Source organism: Brachyistius frenatus, unplaced genomic scaffold, assembly GCF_029030835.1.
Source record: "Brachyistius frenatus isolate BFR_SWC_R1_liver_20210118 unplaced genomic scaffold, ASM2903083v1 Contig_24, whole genome shotgun sequence".
Classification (NCBI taxonomy): Eukaryota; Metazoa; Chordata; class Actinopteri; family Embiotocidae; genus Brachyistius; species Brachyistius frenatus.
The window spans coordinates 1,434,175-1,448,983 of NW_027210623.1; the positions used below are offsets into that span (position 1 = coordinate 1,434,175).

A 14,809-nucleotide genomic window follows, 5' to 3' on the forward strand; every position below is an offset into this window, starting at 1 on the left:
ACACGCGGCGGAGTCGTTATGGCAACAGAAGCTTGCCAAATAGACTGTGTTGGAATTGGACAAGTGTGAGCACACAATCAATACACACCCCCAAACACACACACACACACACACACACACACACACACACACACACACACACACACGCACGCACGCGCACACACACAGCCACCCCCCCCCCCCCCCCTTTGCGGCAAAATTTCTCTTATGGTGGTTTTTGTGCAGTGAAGTCAGTACAAGGCACTCAGCACCTTTACCAATCAATATCAGGACTTCCTAAATCCAATGGGATGAATATAAAGCCTGGATCCCAAGTATTTATACTACATATTAACGGTCTGCTATCATGGCTGATCTTTTTCTCTAAAGTTATAAACAAAAAAAACAACTTTTTACATAGATGTTTATTGTTTCAGGGGTAGAAACTTTGACCAAGAGGTGTATCAACAACATGACATGAATAATCCTGCAGGGTAAACTCAAACTAAACTAAAAGTTATTATATGTCCCTAGTCTAAAACATTTTTAGTATTAGGTCAACACAGAATAACAATCTTTTCCTCTAATAAAGTAAAATTGATCATCATTATTTAAGCCGATGAGCTGAAGCGGTGCAGCCCATGCTGCACGAGGGAGATGCAAACAGATCAACTTTGATGAGGAGCCCAAACGAGAGTAACGGGCCATCCCGACTTCTTATCGAGACAAAATGATGGCATGGCAATGGTGCACGCCTGCGGAAACTGTGTTCTGATTCTCAATAAATATGCAGCAGATAGGTCAGAAACAGAGGATGAACAACGACGCAAAACATTTAAACGATGTAGGTTTGCATGTAAAGAGGGAGGTCCTTGAACAGGACCAGTAACACCTGCTCCGCCCAAAACAGCGACTATTATTACCGATCTGCGCAGGTGCATCAGGTGTATCTGTGTAATTATATGTGCAAAACATCACAATTATCTGATCAAGACAATTTGATAACAAATATTCATACAAACCCTTTTAATCCTCCTTTGGTATTTAAGTACGGCACACTTTGTAATGTCCAAACATCCACCAGGTGTTCCTGTCAGTCGTCCCCCATAAAGTGCCGTCCTTTGGTCAGATGCTTGTTTTAGTGTAACATGATGTTTCCATGAATGAGGGGGGAAAGGATACGAAGGGTCGGTGGAGAACAGGAATCCCCTCCACTGCTAACTTTTAGAGTTTGGTAAGTCAAGAGGGACGTTTCCTCTGTATTTAGTCGATAATGGCAGAGAGCAGAGCCATGATGGCCACGCCACAGAAAATGAGCAGAATCTGCAGCAGGGAGTGCCTGGAAATAAAAAAACCAAAGGATTCACATTCAGACTTATTTCAGGGTATCAATATGCAGTCTGTCCATCTTCCAAATTATTTCTCAGCAGGTTTTGTTCTACTAAGACCTTCAAACATTCGTCATTAGTCAGACTTCCAACACAGAGCAGTGCTTCTTTTGTAATGTGAACACGTACAAGGATGAACATGTCTGATCAGGCAGGCGCTGCAACTCAAATCCTGCCGTCACGTTATTCCAAAGATCCAACAAAGGCAGTGAGGAAGAGGACAACTGTGAGCTAGTAAACGTGGATGTAAACAATGCGATTTGACACGATTTCAAAACTCGGCCTTCGTGTCTAATGAATACTGAACGTAAACAAAACTGTCACCGTATGAAAAAAAGAAAGCAAAGTAGTATTTAGAAACATCCAACACACCTTAAACTGGACTCCTCCAGCAGGTCAGGCACCACGTTCACCAGGGCTATGTAGAGGAAGCCTCCAGAAGTGAAAGGCAGTATCCAGCTACTGGCATTCTCTACAAACAGCACCACAGACGTATGACTGATTCTGGCCACTGTAAAATGCTCTCCACTGGACGATAATGACTTTGATTCGTCCTGTTTTACCTGTGCCCTTTGGGGACTGAGCACACAGGGCGAAGCCGGCTCCCAGGACCCCGACCAGCGCCGTAAACAGCTGCATGCGAGCGGCGCTCCATCGATCAAAGCCGGCCCGCAGCAGGATGGCGAAGTCTCCGACCTGCAGACGACGACATGTCTCAGAGCGGGAACGGCTCAACGTTCACCCTCACATCGGTCCTGGACGCTTCCAGCCATGTAAACATTTGTTCCATCCTCTAAATATTTAAATCCTTTAAAGGCACTTTAGTAAGAACTGTTATCTCACCTCATGGGGGATTTCATGGAGCAGGATGGCGAAGGTGGTGAGGAACCCAACCTGCAAGAAATGTCCCGTTAATGCTGCTTTGTCTGCAGAAATGTCTCGCGTGAATGCATTTCATCCGTTCTCATGCATTTCATCCATACACATGCATTTCAGATTAGTTTAAACTTCTTTTTAAATTACATTTTAAAAAGGTTTAAAAAGTTTGAGATATCAACCAAATACCTCCTGATATTAAATGAGCAAAATGTTTAAAACTCTGTTCAAATAGAATTAAGTAAAAAAAAAATAGTGAATACTAAAAGCATCCTGATGAAATAATAATAAAATTACTATTTTATAAAAGCAGGGCGATAAACATCATCAAATCAGTGCAGTGAAAGTGAACACAAGTGAACGAGGTGAAGTGGTTCAAGCCACATGAAGCTCATTTTGTACAATCACAAGCTGCCTTTGACCAAAGACGAATGATCTGAGGGGAAACACACTAATTTGTGTGCTATTCACAAATTAAAGATCCAAGTTTAGTTTGTTCGTCCTCCCTTCAGAATTAAAACCGTGAAGCTTCACTCATTCATGTTTCGACAACGCTGCATTAATACAGATCATTTTCCTACTGCTATGAGTAAACAGAAAACACTGGTGAGATGTCTTGTATGTGCATGTTTGAGACATCTAGTGAACTTCCTCTCTGGCACAGTGATCCATAGTTCATGCTGCTCGCCTTATGTCTCTCCAGCTGGACTCTCTTCCCATAGCTACAAATATAAAATCACCTACTGAAGCGGTACAAATGCATGTTGCTGCAGTTTTAAGTGCACCTTTTTCAATAAGCCTCTAACACAATGAAACAAGGAGCAGTTTCAAACGGAAAGAGTTTGTTGTAAGGAGGGCCCACTGAGTATTTTAAAGAGAGTGGGCCTGCTGATACGAGAAGTCTGCTGCTCTGCCAGAGTCTGTAAACGCCTCCAAACATTGTTCTCATTAACGAGCAGCGCTGCGTCAAAATTCTCCAGATACATGTTAGTCCTTTGCTTTCATTAAGTATCGCAGTGCTCTCCTTCTGCACTTAATATTCAACCTTTTAAAAGGGCAAACAACTTAATTTGCATTCACATAGTCACACGAGATGGACATTGTATTATTCAGACTGACGTTGCCTCCTCGTTAGTGTGACTCACCGGATGTAGACTGTGGCTGACTATCCGAGTCCACATTTTCCTCTTCTGCTACCTGCGTGTTACTTTTTTCAAAAAAATCAACCTCAAACCGCCTCCGAACTGCAACAATTTCTGGAGTTATCACATGCCTTTAAAACTCAAAATCTAGACTCTACCTAATCCCAAGAAACAGAAAACTTAACACAAAGCATCGGAGCGAGACAAAGCAAAGCAGCTTCATAATATACAGTACGTACTGTAAACCACTAAGTGCATTAACTCTGTTCTCACACGAGCACCAATAATAACTACATAGAAGGAGAGTTCAGTTCGGTCTTTGCTGTGTTCTGATGGTGCGGGTCGGAGCACACATCTTTCTGCCAGTTAACAGTCGTCTTCGTGCTAACTTGCTCCGTTTATTCCCGTTACTTGTACAGTTTGTACGCAGACTTTGGGTAACATCTGCTCACGCTGAATTAACTTGTTTACTGTCAGTTAGCGGATCATACTCGACTGACGAGGGATCTTGGATAGGACCTCATGTTGGTGAAGTACGAGGAGGTCTGGTGGGGGATGTGATGGAAATCGTGGAGATGAGGGGAAGAAGGCAGAGGAGACCGTTTTGGATGTGACCGCAGTGATGTTAATTGGCAGCATCAAGGAGGAGAGGCCACAATGTGTGGTCCGGTTGCTAAACCTCTGATAAACTCTCACAGGGGCTCAACTATAAGGAACACATTGGTTCTGATAAGGACAACAATGTGTTCTTGGCTGAATACGGTCAGACAGAGTCAGACATAATAATGGACGAACTCCAACGCACAGAATAGGAGCATCAAGAAAAAAGAGGGAGAACGAAAGAGACTTGGGTTCCATAGACCAGCTCAAGGTGAAGTTCAGGTGATCGCAGGTTACAGGAAGTGTACATTCGAAGTGTTTAATCCAAAAGTAGACGGCCATCTTTAACCTAGCATGATCATAAAACCCAAGTTAATGAGGGGATGTGAAGACATGTTGGCTCTGCCTCTGACAGTGACAACTTGTAATGTTTTGGAAAAAGCTGCACATAGTTTCAGGGAAAGTGACTCTTCTATTGCTCAAGACACATTCCAGGGCCACCTGTTCCATTTGGGTTATCTGAAAGGGCTTTTTTGGAAAAACAAGTCCATATTTGGGAAATAGTTGGAAATTAGAATGATGTAGAGTGCCAGATTTTTCACTGTTCGGTTTCAGCTGGAGAAACTCAATTGTCAAAATAGTGTTTGGTCACGCTGCAGGCCAGACATCTCTGAGTGAAGGGTATAAAACGACTGAGTTTGTAAGGTATGTTGTCCACTCAATGAAAAATGTACTGGATTTATTGAAGCACTGAATGACTCCTGTTTCTGTTATCTGTGTACTTAAATCTAACAATAGGTGGAGATCAGTAAACCTGTCAGATTCTAGAATCCTTCCATTTATTTCTCCCAACAGAAGTGATTGTAGGAACGGAGCGAGTGTTTACGTAACACATTACATTTCATAGTAAAAGTTCAGTTTAAAATCACACAAACACAGCTATGCAGTTATGATCATACCGGCAGCGTATATGAATGAAAAACACAGCTGTTCCAGCTGTTTAATGTTTTTAGTGAGGAGGTCGTCACAACTTCTTACCTTTTTGCTAACCAGGAAGCTCCCTGCTACTGCTAGCCCATGGGTGAAGTTATCAATACAGTTGGCCAGCAGATTTAGATATCCACTTGTCTGTGACACACAAAATAGAAGTGCTACCGTTACTCACATGAGCCTGGATTAGTCAGAACAGAGAAAACAACAGCAGTTTGTTTGAAGACACAATCCTGGTTTCATTGACTGAGCTGTATCTCAACATTCAGATTGTAACCTTGTCAAGGTTGTAATCTTAGTTATTAAGTAAGTGTTGTGATTAGGGGTGGGGGCGACATGACCCTAAAATGATATCACGATATATCTGGGTATTTTTTTTTATAATGATATTCTTGACTATATGAAATACAGAAAAGGGAGTTTTGGAGGTGCAGCGGTGCAGAGAGCTACTGTCTGTCAGGACGACTACATGGTCAGCTGCAGAGCTTCTGACTACTTCCTCACCTGTCGGCAGATTCACATGTTCTGGACGGATTGTAGGAAGTTCAGCGTCGACGTTTGTCCATTAATACCGTGGTTTGGGGCTTTTGTTGAACTTTTATGTTGTAACGACTCGACCACCTGAGCGTCTGCTGCACTCCGTGTGTGTGTGTGTGTGTGTGTGTGTGTGTGTGTGTGTGTGTGTGTGTGTGTGTGTGTGTGTGTGTGTGTGTGTGTGTGTGTGTGTGTGTGTGAAGCACACAGAGAACCGAGGAGGAACAGAGCCATGCTGAGTTTGAAATGTATGCCCTACATTTCCACTGCGTAAAAATATGACGTCGTTGCATTCTATCGCGATATCATTTTTTTGAATACCTTCTAAAAAATGTACCCGTATTATTGTGAATGATATGATACGGCAGACCCCTTGTTGTGAAGTCAGCCAAGTTTACTTTCAGCTCTGTAGTCTGACCCCATTAAAATAAGGCTGTAAACGATCTGTTTCTCAAAGGAAACCTGGAGTCTGAGTCCAGACTAAAAGGGCAAAGAAACTAAATAAGTAAACAGTAAATAATAGATGCACTGTGTGAAAGGATATGCAGCAAATATGCAATATGCATGGCAACCCAAAGAATACAGAGAAAACTGTGGTGGACCAGGCCGAGGATAAACAAGGGTCCCAGTCTCAAGGTAGATACCTGTTTCAGGGTAGGAGTGGTTGGCAGGTATTTGACTAAAAACTATGTAATTTTGAACTATAATAATAATAATAATAATTATTATTATTATTATATATAATAAAACTATTTATTAAAAAATGTACTGTCTGCCATACAAATAATATTAAGCAGACATTGGAAAAACAAAGCTTGAGGTGAAGATAGAGGGGTTTATAGGTGCTGTGAAAAAATGCTTTGGTGCTGCACTTAATGTTGTAATGGGAAAACACTGCTTCAGTAATAAATGCATTGTACTCTTGTGTTAAAAAAAAGTTTTGACAAGCAGGTTGCACTGAACAATAGTCAACAAACTTTGCAAAGTTTATGTTTCTGGTTTCATTAAGCCAACTAAGTTTCTGTTTAATGCTCAGTTTGGAGGACTTAGGAAGCAAAATAATACCTCTTACATAAGCAAAGCATGTCAAATGTTTACCCCCAGCAGCCTAGCCTGTCTTTTTGTTAACCGGGATATGTTTTGGTTGTTAGTATTACCTTGATTTTCTCAGATCTTTTCTGCAGACTCTGTTGCTTGGAGGATTTCCATGACTCAGCATGGTGCCCATTTCGGAGTGATACGGCTGCTTTTCCACTGAAAACTGAATTAGACTGCGTCTGTGGAGGAAAAAGGAAGAAAAACAGCAAAAATGAACACGCAGTTCATACATGTTCAAAGTTTCCTTTTTATTCTTCAGTGAATGATCTTTATGTTCCCATGACTCATGCGTCTACATCGGTAGTATGCTGTTAACTTGGAACCATACAGCCCATCTTGGCCACAAACACCAGACACGCTAAAAACAGTAATTTAATGGTGGCCTGAATCTGACAGCAATAAACAGGCATTTTATTGAGAGTTCACCCACGGGCAGCAGAACAGCTGTTGAAACATTCTCATTATTTTCCTGCCTTCCTAGATGTGCAGTAATCAGAAATAGTTTGTAGTAGTTTTTTTTTTTTTTTTTTCCCAGATAACCCTGAAATTCCAGCCCTGGTCACCACATTAATATTTCTTATATAAAAGAATTGACCCCTTCATGTCGTGCTGTGGCTTGTTTTCCGAGAACAGCAGACTTCCCTGTTCTGTCACACAGAAACCACTTACGTTGCCATTTAAACTGATAGTCAAATAAAAGGAGAGGAAAATAACCTGCTGTCTTCTGGTGGCTGCAAGCAAATGTTTGCTCCATGTCTGTGATTGAAGCATGAGGAAGTAATGAAGTGAGATGCCATTTTTAGGGCAATCAATCTCTAACAGATTGGCGCTACATTGTCAGAGCAAAACACTGAGTTTTGTTTAATGAGAAAATTTAAAACAATCTGAACTAAGAAAAGTGGTGAAATCCTCATCCATCAAAAACACAGATCTGATTCAAGTACAAAATAAATTCAGCGGGTTTTTTTTATATGCTAAACGCAGTATTTTAAGAGAATAATTCCAACCTCTCTGTCTTTCTCACACTGTCACACTCAGTCCTGTCTATTGTTGCCTCTGTCTGTAAGCTGAGTGTTCTCCAGTGGACACTGAAATGGCTAAAGCAGCTGCTTCACCCCGGCACTATAAATAGACACAAGTGGAGGAACTGAGCCGTGGATTCCAATCTTCTCCCTCAACGGCATTAGAAAGACAGGAGGGAGGACAAGACCTCCTTTACAAACACTCTGCAAACAGACACTGGGCGGCGTCTACAGAGCAGCAATGTGTTAAAGACGAGTTTGTCAATCAATCTAATTTCATGTTGCACCATTTTTAATACACTTTCTAAACAAAAAAAACTTCAACTTTAACTCGAATTAGAAAAGAAACAGTAATTAACTGATAACATATTAAATAATAATACCACAGCAAACACAATATCTAATGTTGATCAGGTTGCTTATTGAGCAACTTCAATATCCATTAATATTAAGGGGATATTAAAGGAGTGATTTGAGAATAGACTCGGATGTACACAGTAAATGTATACAGCAGCCAGCAGCCACTTAGCTTTGTACATACATGGGAAATTGGGAGGAAACAACCAGTCTGGCTCCGTCTGAAGGTAACAAAACCCACCTGCCATCAATTCTAAGGCCAAGTAATTCGAATGTTAATATCCAGCTTGTTTTATCTGTACAGAAGACTGAGCATAGAAATGACATGTTGTGCCTTTACAGATGTTAGGTTCAGAACCATAACATAGCACTGATAGCATAAGAATCAAACCCACAGTCAGACAAACACAAGGCTTGGCAACAAATCTGAGTTTTACTTGCAGCAAGGGAAGTCCGTGCAGGGTCTTAGAGTTGTAAGCTCTTCACCTGGCATCAGCCAACTCCGAATCAGACTTCCCTCTTTGCTCCTTTTATTGTATGTATGGGGTTACAAAACATCACTTGATTACATTACTATAGATAAGGTCACATGTTGTGTACCGTGACTGCATAGGGGTTCAATGCTCTTTGCACCCTATATGAGTATGTTTGCTTTTAATCAATGTGTGTGCTAAACTAGATAAGCCAGTTCCTTTGTTGCAAGAGAGGAACTTGTGGTTTGTGTATGTAGTAGTGACCTTTCAACTACAGTTATCTACATAGACTAACGAAAACTTTTCACACATAACAGTAACTTAATTTACACACTGACAATGAGTTACTATTTTTCCTAACAACAGATGTTTTGTGACTATTTCTTTACCACAAGACCTGAGAGTGACAATCCCTTTATGTCATATAGCACATTCCCCCAAACGCTACTGCTGTAAAGTGTTGGTTGTCATGTGATGCTAATCATGTGATGGTAATCAAAACACCACCGACAGAAATATGCAGACCGAGCACAAGAGCTCTCTGCCCAAAGCATACCAATGAAAACAAAAATATGCAAAGGCTTGTATTGACATGCATGTGCAGCGAGACTCCTGCGAGCAGCGGAGAGCACATTTGTCTAAAAACACACTATTTCAGCAGAAATACTTACAGCAGAGTTAAACTTCAGGTCTGCATCTGGAGCATCCTCCAGGCTGTCTTGGTCGGGGAACATTTTCTCAAGAAGCAAGAAGGCCAGCAGACCAATGATTACCCACAAGCCCTGGGTCATGTAGTGGTTTTGTTTACCAGCTACAAGGGTAGCAGAGAGATTGCAAATAAGACTGAGAGCAAATACAGTATGTGCCAAGTGGGCAATGCCATTATAGAAGTACTAAGTATGCATTACATACACATGTTGTATGTGCTACAAACATCAGTTCCTACTGACTAGGGCCAAATGAAATACTGTGTTGATATTTTTCTAGAAGCAATGTAATGCATAATAGAGCAAAGGTTATTATATCAAAACTGCTGTGCCAATGTGAATACTTCATGAAATTGATATAACATCGGTCTGTGATGTCTGTGAGAGAGCGGACTGTTTAAAGGCAATGCATCAGTAATAGGATTGTATATGAATATGTGTTTCAGAGGGAAGAATGGGTCAAACCACGGTGAACAGAAAAGGTGGTGATGATGCTGGTGGAAAGGAAACCCACCTGAAGAGCCGGAGAGTGCCCAGGCCTCAGGAAGGAGGTGAAGGAATACATCACCAAGGAGACCACCAATAGCAAAGCTTAAGAGCTGCTTCAGCTTCTGGCTTCCAGCTGACAAAACACAAAGAAAGACACAAGAAACAAATTATTGTGCAGTCAGGTTAATAAAAACTGTAAATTAATGTGATCTTTCATTTTGGTTTAAAATTACTGACACAAATAAAAGAAGACATTTTCATTTCTCTTGTTCTTGATTAACTCATTATTTCACCAGATAAAACTGAATGCAGTGAAGTGTCACTGGCTCAGCCTGCTTAAATGAACTATGTTTACTCATGCTCCACAGAACAGAAACGTTATTCTTGAGGAGTTTCCTCTGGTAATGACTAACCTCAGGTCAGGGCTGCAGCTGACAACCCTCAGCCTGAAATACCTCTGGAATGCCACGTTCCTGTGGGTGGAGCCTCCTAAAGGCATCAGGCTGACCCAGTAACTTAGGCCTGCTAAATGAAGCTCAGTAGACAGGGCTTTCTCTCACCATCATAACACTTAGGGGCAGCCACCGAGTGTTTTTCACACCTTTAAGCCACTACAGCTTCACTAGAAGCTTTGTTTACCATTGTTCGGTGATTACTCTCTTTATGGAAGACATTTCTAAACACTGTAACAATAAAAGTGTTTGTAGCCTGGCCAGCATACCACACTGCTACAACAGCACCTAAAGCCTCCAGCAACCAGGGAAACCCCCAGTAGCCATACTTAATAAGATTAGTGTATCAGTTATTTAAAGGTTAAAGTCCATATACTGACCCTAAAAATCTAATCTCACAACATTCCACATGTTCGACTGACGCCTGGTTTTTAACGTGCTCTTCATCTTTTGTAGCTTCATGGTAGCTAGTAAACAGCTTTTAGGTGCAATGCTGCCGCTCTCTGGAAGTAGTAATGTGTTAGTACCGGGCCGACAGTAAAAACAATGGAAAATATATATTCTTTTTAAGACAAAAGTTGGATAAACTGTTTGATCTTTTAAAATGTAATGACTAGTTGAAAAATGATGACCCTGATTTATGCTTCATGTAGAAAAACGTGCATTAGTGTTCATGAGGTCATCACTGACCAATGTTCGGTTTTCTGGCAAGTAGCAGATTTCCAGAAAGTTCCTTTAAGGCTATAAACCACCTGAAAGTTTAAACCATGAGGAAGGTGCAGCTGGGTTTCAGACCGGCTGACAAAGACCCAGCAGAATTACCTGTGATGCCACTGAGGCTGTTTTCTCTCTAGAGACGAGGTTTCCTACAGAGACACTGGAAACTTTAGGTTTTTAGATGTACAGTTGTGAAAAGTGTGTGAATCGTGGATGCCAGGCCAGACTTCTGGCCTATTTGTAGTTCCTGTACATAGTATGAGCCGAGGCTTTGATACCTTCTGTTGGATTAATGGTTTTTTTGTGTTTTTTACTGTCGACACTTGACCTCTAAACTCTTCTGATGTCAACAGTTAAAAAGCTGTTAAATACTAAAACCTAGTTTACAAAAAAAAGTTACATTATTAATATGGCTAACTCTTTTTAGCACAGTAAACGATTAATTCCTGCTTTTTTACAAATTATATTACCATTTAAAAGTCATTGTTTCAGTCCATTTACACAGAAATCATCTCAATGATTTGTCTTGCACAATACTGCATATTACAGAAATATTTATGTAGCCAATAGATAAATATTGTGATATCAACAGAAATAATTCAGAGGCATATGTATCCCTCTTACCTTCTGTTTTGAGGGCTGCCCCAGCTTCAATAGGAATGACAAGCAGAGGGAAAATCCCGCTGAGGCCGACAGCAACAGAGCCCACCAGGGACAGGAGCCAAACATGTGCATGTTCACTGGCTAAGAAGTCTGCTACCGCCCGGAGGCCCGGGAGGTCATCTGTCAGGCTGGGGCCTGGTCCTGCAGCCGTGGCTGTTGCATGAGCCAGAGCTGTTTGTGTCATCTTCTGGCTGCTTGATGCCCCCCTGGAGGTTAGCATCAGCAGGGAAACGGGGATAAACAGAGCAGCTACAGCCCAGCTGGGCCTCCTGCAGCATCCACCTTTCATCCGTCCCACGGTCCAAAAAGTACTCGCAACCAGTAATGCTGTAAGAGGAGCACACTTTGAGACAAACAGGAACTCTCTTGGACCTTTTCAACAAACTAATTTGAATGAGAATCAAATTAGAGCTGCAAGTGTCACATTTCCCTAAAGACCAGGGTGATGGATTCAAAGTGCTGGTAGTTTTCTGGTATTGAAAACAAAATAAATCTGTAGATCCTTGTTCTCCAAAAACTGGAATCAATCTGTTGGCTGCATTAAAAAAAAAAAAAAAAAGGTTGACAGGAGAACACCGGAGACCCCTGAATGGTCGGACAAGATCGGGATCATCATCCAGTAAGTACGTGACAGTAGTGTCACGTGGCGTTGCTGTGATTACCAGCTACACTCAACTATGTCCAGTGGAAAAAACCAATATCCAGAGAAGCAGCTGACCCCAGTGAACTTGTGCTGAGCTGGCAGCAAACAGTGGAAACACCACAAATATACTGCACACTGCATATATATATATATCCTGTAAATTAGTCTTTTTTTTTCTCTCTTAAAGATTTGTGCTCCAGATATCCACTGAGTGAAATGTTTAACAGCTCAGAAATAACTGCACAGAAACTGGCAGACAAACTGTAACGGAGACATGTTCCTCTATCAGTCTCTCATATCAAGCAAAACAAACAAGTCCGTGATAAGCAAATCTCAACCTAAAAATATTTTTGACAGCCTTTTCTGGAAATGGAAGTTCCTCTTCGACAACCTACCTTTAATCAAAAACTGCAGAGTTATTTTCTGAACTCTCCACAGATGTAAAACTCGTGATAATCGTGCTTCAGTTGTGGTAAAAGTTCAGCTGTGGCAGAGGAAGGAAACTCCAGAGATACCAGGCTTCCTCCTGGCAGCAGCAGCCTGCCCGCATCGGTCCATGTCGGTACGAGTCTTTGTGAAAAGTCAAGAGTACCGTAAACTTACTGAAGCCGATCATTCACATTTTGCAGAAAGGTTGCAGCAGATGGAGACATTTACTGAAGACGCAGGTTATGTGGTTTCCCTGTGTGGAAGTTACACGGAGGCACCAACAGTTACGCCTCACATTAAACCTGCAGGAAATCATAACGCCATGGAGCTGAAGAGGAGAACAACGCGGCAAATTAGTGTCAGGCTAAAAAAAAAAAAAAAAAAAAAAATATATATATATATATTTTTTTTTTAAACTGCGTGAACCAGCGCTGCGCGTAAAAGTTAGCAAGCTAACGTTAGCTTGGTAGCTTGGAGAGATTAGCTCCTCTGACACGCAGTCACTGCTAATTAAGGCTAATGGCTATCCTGCTAAAAAAAAGCCAGCATCAGTTTCACAAACTTACTGGTGTCGTCAGCGGCCGTAAAACCACCTCGAGACATCATCACGGCAGCATGAAAGTGGTCAGCTGGTCTATAAATACCTGGTGGTTTCGGCAGTCTGAGCACCAGTGTGTCCCTGCCATCCAGGCCGGCTTGATGAACGCAGGCTTTGCGCAGCTGAGTCGCTCCGGACCGCCGCAGGCTGCGGGCAGAGATCCACGCTAGTGAACTGTCTGTCACGGCGGCAGACTCTCCCAAAAACAGCCACGTATCAGGATCCTGGAGGGGAAAAGCTACAGCAGCAGAGGAGAGGAGAGGAGCAGCATGGAGCCCGCCCCACCAAACTGTTCAGGAAGTTTCTCCATGCCCCCACCCCTCTCCCAAACTTTATCCACATATCCAAATCTAGGAAGGAGCTCAGGACATGTATCTCCTAGTTCAGGAAAGTAGAGGAAAGACAGTGGTGGAACCAAATCTTTAACTTTGTACTCCATTGCATTTATTTTAAAGCTTTAGTTATTTTCCATGGTGGGATGTAACCAAGTACGTTTACTCCAGTATTGCAGCCCACTTCAGTACAAATATGAGGTATTTGCACTTTACTTAAAAGTTTTTTCCGTTTTATGCAGCTTTAAATTTCTAATCCAATAAATCTCAGAGGAAACTATTGTCCTTTTTACTCCACTTCATTTGTCTGACAGCGTTAGTTACTTTTGAGATGACAGATTTTAACACTTTTTCTGAAATTAAATTTAACTGTTAAGAAACAGGAAAACAAAATCTGCATTAATCCTTTTAGTCAGTTTTTATTGAGCAGATTCAATGCTTCAAATAGGACAATTTGCTGCTTGTCTTTTTCCAGTAAAGGATAACAAAATGAATGTGAACTGCAGTGATTTGCGGGCCCTCGGACGCTGCCCGTCAGTTTTAATTTTTTTCTCAATCTCGTTCCTTATTCTTCTTTAAAAAAAAAAAAAAGAAGCCTTTTGTTGGCTTTAACATCTTCAAAAACTGATGAAACTTGGTGCCTCACACGTGCAAAGTTTTGTGAGGTTTGGAGCATCGTTTGACCTTAAACATCAACTTCCTGTGTCACGGTGAAACATCAAACTTAGCCGCATCGCCTTGGCATGCCTCAAGTGGGGATCGAACCCAGTTACTTCTCACTGAGGCAACTGCTCTAACCACTGCACCAGTGTGTCATACTATAGCTGAGCATGTTGTCAGAAAATCCAAGTAGACACATCCTTTTTTGTTATTGATTTTTATTTGAGGTTTTTTTTTTTATTGTTGTTGACCTTTGGTTACAAGCAAACCTGAAACCGTGTGACTTACCATTAGGAGGACAGCACCCTCTGTGAACCTTGTGGATTACATTGAGTGGGCCTCGAACCCACATCCTCATGAGGTTGTTTCCATCTCTGAAGCGGTGTCGTAGACCGCTGGACTATCTTCAGCGCTGAAGAGCAAGTCGCGGTGGAGAAAGAGTTTCACGGAGTTCACTCAGAGCTTCCAGTGACTCAGCCGACAGTCTGGTTAACTCAACAGGTAAAAGATTCTACTTCACCAAGGTTGATATTAATGGTTCAGATTCCACCTGTTGATGGTGATTCAACTTTTAGTGAAGTTGAAACGTTTGGAGAAATTGAAAAAATTTGCATCCACAACACATTACAGGAAGATATTTAATATCACTGCAGACCCCTT

At 41.6% G+C, this 14,809-nt stretch overlaps 1 protein-coding gene across 5 annotated transcripts; it reads right to left on the reverse strand.

Moving 5' to 3' along the window:
• Nucleotides 1-389: 389 nt before the first annotated feature.
• Nucleotides 390-13,391, reverse strand: slc39a13 (solute carrier family 39 member 13). 5 transcript variants are annotated; one of them, XM_069697676.1, is made up of 11 exons: nucleotides 13,204-13,390; nucleotides 12,526-12,887; nucleotides 11,449-11,814; nucleotides 9,681-9,788; nucleotides 9,131-9,270; nucleotides 6,667-6,786; nucleotides 5,024-5,113; nucleotides 2,211-2,261; nucleotides 1,931-2,063; nucleotides 1,740-1,839; nucleotides 390-1,318 (listed from the first exon to the last, which is right to left on the reverse strand). In XM_069697676.1, the coding sequence occupies exons 3-11, from the start codon at nucleotides 11,774-11,776 to the stop codon at nucleotides 1,243-1,245; spliced, it is 1,146 nt and encodes a 381-aa protein (XP_069553777.1). In that variant the 5' UTR covers nucleotides 11,777-11,814; nucleotides 12,526-12,887; nucleotides 13,204-13,390; the 3' UTR covers nucleotides 390-1,242. The 5 variants fall into 5 exon arrangements, with proteins under 5 accessions (XP_069553777.1, XP_069553774.1, XP_069553773.1 ...); XM_069697673.1 differs by having other exon boundaries at nucleotides 13,126-13,390; XM_069697672.1 differs by lacking the exon at nucleotides 12,526-12,887 and having other exon boundaries at nucleotides 13,126-13,391.
• Between the last annotated feature and the right edge of the window lie 1,418 nt (nucleotides 13,392-14,809).

Coding starts and splice junctions, on each gene's coding strand:
- slc39a13 (XM_069697672.1), bottom strand. CDS start 13,165: ATGATGTCTCGAGGTGGTTTTACGGCCGCTGACGACACCA. Junction 9,789..11,448: donor GGCAGCCCTCAAAACAGAAG/GTAAGAGGGATA, acceptor GTGTTTTGTCAG/CTGGAAGCCAGAAGCTGAAG. Junction 2,262..5,023: donor GCTTCCTGGTTAGCAAAAAG/GTAAGAAGTTGT, acceptor CATTTCTTGCAG/GTTGGGTTCCTCACCACCTT.